Source organism: Pangasianodon hypophthalmus, chromosome 20 (genome assembly GCF_027358585.1).
Source record: "Pangasianodon hypophthalmus isolate fPanHyp1 chromosome 20, fPanHyp1.pri, whole genome shotgun sequence".
Taxonomy (NCBI): domain Eukaryota; kingdom Metazoa; phylum Chordata; class Actinopteri; order Siluriformes; family Pangasiidae; genus Pangasianodon; species Pangasianodon hypophthalmus.
In genome coordinates this window covers 13,552,645-13,562,394 of record NC_069729.1, presented here as the reverse complement: position 1 = coordinate 13,562,394, position 9,750 = coordinate 13,552,645, and the positions used below count along the sequence as shown (strand labels likewise).

At 37.5% G+C, this 9,750-nt stretch overlaps 1 protein-coding gene across 1 annotated transcript; it reads right to left on the bottom strand.

Moving 5' to 3' along the window:
• Positions 1 to 1,297: 1,297 nt before the first annotated feature.
• isy1 (ISY1 splicing factor homolog) lies at positions 1,298 to 9,086 on the bottom strand. The gene is made up of 11 exons (XM_026932508.3): positions 8,737 to 9,086; positions 8,461 to 8,483; positions 8,154 to 8,205; positions 7,758 to 7,823; positions 6,880 to 6,922; positions 6,385 to 6,497; positions 6,029 to 6,146; positions 5,805 to 5,927; positions 3,137 to 3,255; positions 2,704 to 2,790; positions 1,298 to 2,334 (listed from the first exon to the last, which is right to left on the bottom strand). The coding sequence occupies exons 1-11, from the start codon at positions 8,737 to 8,739 to the stop codon at positions 2,227 to 2,229; spliced, it is 855 nt and encodes a 284-aa protein (XP_026788309.1). The 5' UTR covers positions 8,740 to 9,086; the 3' UTR covers positions 1,298 to 2,226.
• Positions 9,087 to 9,750: the final 664 nt, after the last annotated feature.

The window sequence follows — 9,750 nt, the reverse complement described above, 5'->3', positions numbered from 1 at the left end:
TTGTCGGGTGTTCCTGGTATGCAGTGGTTAGTACCTGCCAAAAATGATCCAAGGAAGGACAACCGGTGAACTGGCGACAGGGTCATAGGCACCCAAGGCTTATTGATGCACGTGGGGAGTGAAGGCTATCTCGTCTGGTCTGATCCCTCAGAAGAGCTACTCTAGCACTCTAGATTGGTGAAAATGTTAATGCTGGCTATGAAAGGTGTCAGAACACACAGTGCATCGCAGTTTGCTGCATAGCCACAGACCGGTCAGAGAGCCCATGCTGACCTCTGTCTACCACTAAAAGCGCCTACAATGAGCATCAGAACTGGACCATGGAGCAATGGAAGAAGGTGGCCTGGTCTGACGAATCACGTTTTCTTTTATATCACGTGGCCGGCCAGGTGCGTGTGCGTCACCTCAGGACGAGATGGCACCAGGATGCACTATGGGAAGAAGGCAACCTGACAGGGGCAGCGTGATGCTCTGGGCAATGTTCTTCTGGGAAACCTTGGGTCTTGGCATTCATGTGGATGTTACTTTGACACGTACCACTTACCTAAACATTATTGCAGACCAAGTACACCCCTTCATGGCAACGGTATCCCCTAATGGCAGTGGCCTCTTTCAGCAGGATAATGCACCCTGCCACACCGTAAAAATTGTTCAGGAATGGTTTGAGGACAAAGAGTTCAAGATGTTGACTTGGCCTCCAAATTCTCCAGATCTCAATCCGATTGTACTTCTGTGGGATGTGCTGGACAAACAAGTCCAATCCATGCAACTTAGCTTGCAACTTACAGGACTTAAAGGATCTCCTGCTAACATCTTGGTGCCAGATACCACAGCACACCTTCAGAGGTCTTGTGGAGTCCGTGCCTTGACGGATCAGAGCTGTTTTGGCAGCACAAGAGGGACCTACACAATATTAGGCAGGTGGTTTTAATGCTATGCCTGATCGGTGTATATAGGTGATAGGGCTATATCCTCAATATACTGTATAAATATCCTGTCACAACTATTTAGGCACAGTTAGGTCTATTGAGAAGGTTTAAAAAAACAAAAAACAAAACAACAACAACAAAAAAAAAACACCCACAAACCTTATTTCTATCAAATATAGGCAAAGAACTACTTCAGGTTTTAACTGTTAGTCAATCGTTTTGTATACTCACACAATAATGTAAAAAAATTACAAAAACACAGCACACACAGCTCCATGTCACAACCTATTCCTCTGGTCCTCTAAATTAATGAAAAAGACCTCATTGTTAAACAGACAATGAAGCCAAGTAAATACAAAATCAACCACTTTTGTAGAAAATTTTTACTGGTCCAAAAATGCGAGCACTGTATACAAAACATATTTACAAAGAATTGTTAGCTGGTGTTGATATTCAACAACATATTTCCCCAAAACACACTATATGGCCAAAGTATGTGGACACCTGTACATCACGACCCATATGTGGGTCTTCCCCAAAGTGTTGCCACAAAACTGGAAGCACACAATTGTATAGGATATCTTTGTATGCTGTAGCATTACAATTTCTTTTCAATGGAACTAAGAGGCACAAACCTGTTCCAGCATGACAATGCCCCTGTGCACAAAACGAACTCCAATAAGACACTGTTTGCCAAGGTTGCTGTAGAAGAACTCGAATGTCCTGCACAGAGCCCTGACCTCAATCCCACTGAACACCTTTGGGATGAGCTGGAACGTTGTCTACGTGACAGGCCTTCTCACTCAACATCAGTGCCTGACCTCACTGATGCTCTTATGGCTGAATGAACACAAATCCCCAGAACCTTCAAAATCTAGTGGAAAGCCTTCTCAGAAGAGTGGAGGTTATTATAACAGCAAAGGGGGACTAAATCTGGAATGAGATAGTCAAAAAGCACATATGGGTGTGATGGTCAGGTGTCCAAAAACTTTTGGCCATATAGTGTCTGACATTCGGAAATGGCTGGAATAATACGGTACAGTCACATCATAAAACACTCCTCTTATAAACAGAAACGACAGTGTGTCATTATATTGGCATATATGAGCCACTGCAATGCATTTTGCCAGTTAGACAGTCACATGCACATCAATATGGGTTCAAGAGTTCCAGTTTCAATTTTTGAATGGCATTATACACATTTACTCTGCATCACCTGAATACCCTCAAAACAAACAATTAAATGCATGAACTTTGATGTTGGAAATCCTGAGCCTGTACTTGGAGACGGGTATCGTTACAAGCCGAGCAGCGCTTTAGCTTCTTCACTTTGTGCCATTAAGCTCTCGCTGGCGTACTTCTGGAGCAGCTCCATCTTTTTTCTTCTGACCAAGGCTTCTTCGATCTGTGGTGAATCAATTTTATCATTAAAGTGCAGGTTTAATTTTTAGCTCAACTTAGAAGAAGTGGTGCATGAATAGTTGACAAAACAATTATGTCTATTCTAATGCTGTGATTAAAAGTGATTTACAGCTTATAGTATATAGACAAATTGAACTTCATTACTGACGAGCTGTGCAGTTTCACTGAATGCTAAATTGATTCAGTATGCATAAAACAAAATGAAATGAATTATTTGTTGCATTTCACAATGAATTATGTAGGCCAAATTATTGAATTATTTATTATGAACTGTGCAGCCCTGACCAACGCACCCCTAATTCCGTCTACCTGATATTTTCTGTTTGACGCGGTATGACATTCAGTTTCTCACCTCTTTCTGTGATGGCACAGGTACATGAGCAATAAAGGTTTGTGCTCCATCCTCTCCCTCCATCTGTTCCCTCATCTCATCATCAGACTGCAAACAAAAATAGAATTCAATTTAGAACAAAGAACACTTATCAATGATCAACAAATCGTCGAATAATAACCAATTTAATAATCAAAATAATTAAAATCATTTTGAAGAACTTCATTGGATAGTCAATGTTAATAATAAGTATTTGGGGAAAAAAAAAATAATAAAAATAAATACTATGGACCAAGCATTTTAGCTGCTACTCTTTCTTATTGAAACCTAAAAAAAGTTGGACAGCGCATGCCCACAGTGCAGTACAGTAGCTGTCATGACACACTCATAAACTGGATTTGCGGCATCACAGTGTAAGGCATTAATACGTATGGTGTTCTGCTTGTTCCATTACCTCATCATCTTTGACAGCATATATGTATTCTTCCTCTTCTTCCACCTCTTTTGCCCCTCCGCCCCCAGCTAAACGAGCCTCTTTTTCTGCCTTCCACTTCTCAATGGCTTCTGCTATTGCTGTGAGAAAATGAATAAAACAACAGATCAATGCTTCAAGGACATATATTTACTTCAAGTGCAACATACAGTGCCTTGCATAAGTATTCACCACCGCTGAACTTTTTGCAGTATTAAAACTTGCTATATAATTATTGGGATTATATGTCAAGCTGAAGTGGGGGGAAAAAGGAGAACATTAGAGAAGGAACCAAGAGGCCAAGGGAAACTCTGAAGACGCTGGAGAGATCCAGAACTCAGATGTGGATTCAGAGAAGCTGTTCAAAAGACAACCAGAGCCCAGACCCTCCACAAACCTGGGCATTATGGAACAGTGAAAAGAAGTGAAAAAAAAAATCCTTACAAGTCTGCCAAAAGGCATGTTGGACACTCAACAAACACGGAAGAAGTTGCTCTGGTCTGACAAGACCAGAACTGAGCAACTTTAGTGTAAAGTTGCTGAAGCATGTGAAGCATGGTGGTGGTAGTATCATATTCTGGCAATGGTCCCCATCAGCAGGTATTGGGAAACTGCTCAGAAATAAGGGGAAGATGGATGGAGCCAAATACAGGAGAATCCTAGATGAAATCCTGTTCCAGTCTGCAAGAGACTTGAGAAGTGCGCTGCTTAAAAAGTTGCTTTAAATAATATTCTAATATTTCCCAAACTGAACCTTGCACTGCCACTTGGATGTTACGTGTCAACGTTGTCTTCTTGAAACATGCAAAGTTGTTATGAGATAGCTTGACTGAAAATCCTCAGGCCTTACTAAGTGAGCCAAGAGGTTGTGACTGAAGGTCACATGGTACTGCAGCATAGCTCCCTGACTTTGGCTCACAGTTACACACCAAACCTCAAGCTGCATGTCTACCATTCAGATAATTAACCCAAATAGCAAACACATGGCCGGGGATATGACCAGCATGTAAGGCCACAAGTCTCTCAATGTACACACAAAGACACCTTTATATCCACATCATTATGAGAACAGCCTGGTGTCTTACTGTGAAACTGTGAAAATGTGTGTGTCTGTGTGGACAAAAATAAAGTGAAATCACGTTTTAGCAGCAGTATGAGTGTCTCGTGGTGGGATGCATTTTCCAGAGACACGAGACAATCAAACTAGGTTCGTCCCTCATTTAACTGATCGTGATTGTAACTAAACTGCATGTGAGACGCATCCTGTTTCATAATGGAGTAGTAACTTTAAGCCAAGATGACCACGATTCTCGAAACATAGGACAAATTATTTTACAAATTTACGAATTTTCATACTATATACAATATTTATATTGTGCAGACACAAAAATCCACATTTTCATCCCAATTATGGCATACGTTAACTGTTTAGATATATATCCATTTAATAAAAAATTTATAAAGTATAAAGTAAAAGTTCTAAACTGTGATGCAACATACAAGACATTTTTTTAACAGGATGTTTTCTGTAGCTGAATATAAAATGGCAGTTTCTTAGGTATATATACACAACTTGTATACAAAACACCATGTGCTGCACCCTATATAGCAAGAATAAAGTGCACATGTATATTTTTACATCTATATCTGGTTGGCCAAGAAAAGGAGGGAAAAAAACTATACATCAGCAAAAATGAAAACATTTCTAAGGTTAAATTTAAAAAAAAAAAAAAAAAAAAAACTTTGCAAGCTGAAACATCACAGCTTATGATAAAGTATGATATTGCCTTTATGTCATGCAAAAAAACAGCAATTTTGACTTTATGAATCACTTTCTTTTTCAGCACAGTGTTGGGGATGAAGCATGGTCAAAAGTTTGAAGGCGGAATTTCAGAGCTTCTGATAATATACGTACAGGTTATAGTTTGATTTGTGCATTTCATTTTTAATACAGATTTATCACAAGTGTGGGGGCAGTCGTGGCCTAATGGATAGAGAGTCGGACTTGTAACCCGAAGGTGAACCCGAAGGTGAACCTGAAGGTTGTGGGTTCGAGTCTCGGGTCCGGCAGGGATTATAGGTGGGGGAGTGAATGACCAGCGCTCTCTTCCACCCTCAATACCACGACTGAAGTGAGACCCTTGAGCAAGGCACCGAACCCTCAACTGCTCCCCGGGCGCCGCAGCAAAAAAAGGCTGCCCACAGTTTCACGGTGTGTGTGTGTGTGTGTGTGTGTGTGTGTGTGTGTGTGTGTGTGTGTGTGTGTGTTCAGTACTGTGTGTGCGCACTTGGATGGGTTAAATGCAGAGCACAAATTCCGAGTACGGGTCACCATACTTGGCCACAAGTCACTTCGCTATTCACTATTTAAGCAGCTTGCACCATGCTTATACGATAGCCTCATAGCTCAAGTGCAAAAAAAATAAAATAAAATTGTTAGACATGTCTTAATCGCTCAACTACATTTAGAGTAAGGGGATGTTTGTGTACATTTTTGGTGGGACTGTTCCAGCCAAAATGTTTAACAGGTATAAACGCTGGCGATCATATTAGAGTAACTGTTAGGGAACAAGTTCCTTGCAGAGCACTACATCTAAAAGAAGTGATTTATCTAACATGCCCTACCTTGTTTTTATGTAACATGCCCTACCTTGTTTTTCATATTCTTGTTCCAAGGGCACTAACACACCGTCGTCCTCATCTCGGTAGCCATAATACTCAGCATCGATCTCCTTCATCAGCTCACCCCTCGTTTTTCTGGGTGGTGGTACAGCTATAAAGGACATAATCAGGTAAACGTCACATGGTCCGGAGACTTATAAAAGCAAATGGATACATTTAGGATTTTCCTTTTATTATGAAAATTTAACATACGTTCTTTTTCAAAGAGCTCTCTGACTCCAGGCAGGTCTTTTGCAGCTCCAAAATATTTGTAACCTCTGTTTCCTGGTACTTCTTTGCCCTCATGATCCAGCATCTTTGGTCCGATTCTCTAATGCACATGCAGGCAAAATTCAGAAGTTAGAATCACCTTGAAATCATTTGTAACTCTACATGTAAGTATATAGTTATACCTAATGTAGGTACACTACAGTTATATCTAGAACATACAGGAAGTGTTCCAAAGTAATAACTAATCATTATGCAAGCACATCATAGCTATAGAGTTATATAGAATTGTACTAGGAATTCTTATATTTGCTCATGCAGGGTGGATTACAAGTATTTACCGCATAGTCAGGGCCTCCCAGTTCTTTGATTCGAACCTCCCAGTGGCCCTTCTCACGGAGAAGCTTGTTGATTTCATCATTCAAGTCACGAATCTTGAATTCCCCTAAACCAGCTGATTCAGAAAAAAAAAAAAAAAATCATTATATAGTTTCATCTGTAAAATGTTATGGCTCTGACTGAACAATATACCAATAAATATAGTTTCAGATATGTGCCTCTAATCTCTTATACAACATTCCATGATACTTCAAAGGTAAAATTACACGCTGAATGTTAAATTCCATGTTTCCTAAATTCCGTAAACATTTTTCTAGCTGACTGTGTCATATACGTGGCATGATGAAGAAAAAGAGCACTGAATACATGTGTTGTCTATGGCATACTTTATTTTCACAATTTACTAAAGTATGTATTTACTGTGTAATTAAATCTACAATAAGTTAGTTAGTAACATTATCAGCACATACGTAGCCGCTGTATGATAAAAGACATACCGTTCTGAATCTGTGCCACCTTCTTTGAAATTTCACTGATGATCTATAAGGAAAGTTAACAAAAATAGTTTGGTTTTAGTGAGCACAAATGTTTATGTATGTGTGCAGTCTACACATTGATAAAGAAGCCTGATTGCTGAGGTGCACTGATTACTCTACTTATATCACATCAGATGTAACGCTAAATGTCAGAAAGCACAGTTGTCATTTACATAAACACAAATAAACAAAATTTTTTTTCTTTGTAATTTGACTAATTACAACGAAAATGATGAACTGCTGAAAACGATGACTTTCACAATAGCTATTTTCTGTGTATGTTTTGCACAAGCTTGTGTGATGATGCATGCTGACCAACATGGCAGGTGCAACAAGAAAAAGTTCTTGCTGCAAATTTGAAAAGATTTCAAAATAACTGCAAGGTTAGATGGGCATGCTACCAACATTTTGAAGTAGAATGATGCATGACAGAAATTCTTCTTCTGGCCTTTTGTTCACTAAGGATATCCGAATAACATTTTGCTAAGACACAATCCAAAAAAACCAAGAGAGGCACCTGACCACTCAGCTAACATGATAATCTAATGACAGACACTTTAATGCTGAAAGGATTCAGACTTGCCATCGTTACAGCAACGCTGTCACTTATTGCTGCTTCTCGCACACACACATGCACTTGATTTGGAGTCCATGATGTAAAATAAAAATGAGACTTTCAACAAACTGCTGAGTTTACCATACAAATATTGGCACTGCATATTCTGAATCTGCAATCATAATAAATTTGGATTGGCAGAATTCTCTGCACCTAAACACGAACACTTGTCAAAGACATGTCGTAGATTCATAATTAAATACGTATAATAGATTTCTCTTACCTGCCGTCTCCACTTCTCTGCTTTAGGCAACTCGTTGCATTCTGAGGCAAGATAAGGCCGTCTCTCCTGTAATAGTCACACAAAGCAGAAAAAGTAATTAATATGATAAGTACAATAATTATAGTGCTTTTAACAATTGACATGATCACAAAGCAGGTTTATAGAAAAAAATAAGATGTAGATATTGATCCCTAATGAGCAAACCAGAGGTGACAGTGTAAAGAAAAAGTCCCTGATATGACATGAGATGAGACGAGACGAGAAAGAAATTTCCAAAGAAATCAAACTCAAAAAGGAGCACATTCTCTTCTGGGTGACACCAGATACTGGGATTATAAATTACTGCAGTATAATGATTAAATCCACATACATGACAAAATTAAACAATGACCTTACCTTCACTTTTCCTTCTTCTAGTTGGGCTTGACGAAACCTGGCCAAGGCCGTCCTGCAGAGAAGAAAACAAGGAAGTAGTAACAAATAGATTCTTCAGCAATATAACTCAACTGAAGTGAAACAGACACTCAAATATATATATATATATATATATATATATAAAGAAAGAAAGATACATAGATACATAGAACTCAACTGAAGTGAAACAGACACTCAAATATATATATATATATATATATATATAGATAGATAGATAGATAGAAAGAAAGAAAGATACATAGATAGATATATGCAAATCAATACTTACATGGCCTTTTCTGCGTTTCGAGCCTGTTTTATAAAACACATTGTTATTAATTAAAATTAATTAAATGATTTCATTGCTGCATTATAACTTGGCATCATGTTAAGCTAACTAGCTAATTCACCAAGCAAGAGAGAGAAGTTTTTCAAACACAGAAATTCTGGTGAATTACGAGTACCTAGAATCTCAAAACATATCATTAACCAACAGAATGTAGCCATTTTTGAGTTATATATATTTTTTCACTCATTTATCAGTTGTATATAAACGTATGCTCACCATGGCTGCTTTTCAAGGCAGACACCCTTACGTATCAGAGCGCCGACGCAAAAATATGACGCAAGAACAACAACTTCCGTGGCGCAGACATATGACGCAGACAGACGCGATTAAATCCAAAACAAGACAAGGCTGTTTCATTTGACTCGTATACCAGTTTGGCCCCAAATTAAGTACATTTAAGGAGAGCCTGAGGTTTGTAAAGGTAAAAATTAAAAAGATTTTTTTAAAATTCTATTTTTTTAAAGTATTTATTTATTTGTTTATTTTAAATATTGCATCGCCATCTTGTGGCACAAGACTGCCATTATATGTCTACAGGCAGATTACTGCATTCAGGACCTACTTAATAACATTTAATAGTAATTCAGTAAATAATATTAATTTTACAGTATTAAACAGATATCATTTAAAGATTGATGTTGACTTTTCTTTAAAATCCTTTGTTATGCTGCTGTTGCAATAAAGAAATGATAAAATATTACAAACCTTTTAATTGTGGTTTTCTGCTGATTGTGATTATTACTTAATCTGGGAATTTGGAAAATACTGAAGATTTTCTAAACCCTGTTATTGTGATTTCAGACTGCTGCTGCCACCATCCATATGTCCATATATATATTCTTATACACTTTATTTTAATTTATATTTTTTATTTTTTGTATATATTTTTCTTATATTTAATATTTTTCTTTATATTTTTCTTTATATTAAATCTTTTTATGTATATATTTTTCTTTATATTTAATTTTTTTCTAATATTTTTCTTATAGATGTCGGAACAGTTGTATAAAGCATTTCACTACAAGTCTTACTGTGTATGGTTATGCATGTGACAAATACAATTTGAATTTGAAATTTTTGAATTTGTTATTGAATAAAATGGTAGAATGTTACTTATGCCATCATCTTAATATGCTACAAATAAATAACGTTTTAAACATGTGAATGAAAGTAAAAGCCAAAAAAACATTAAAAAATGGTTTTCAGTCAGTCTTGACAAAAGGATAAGCC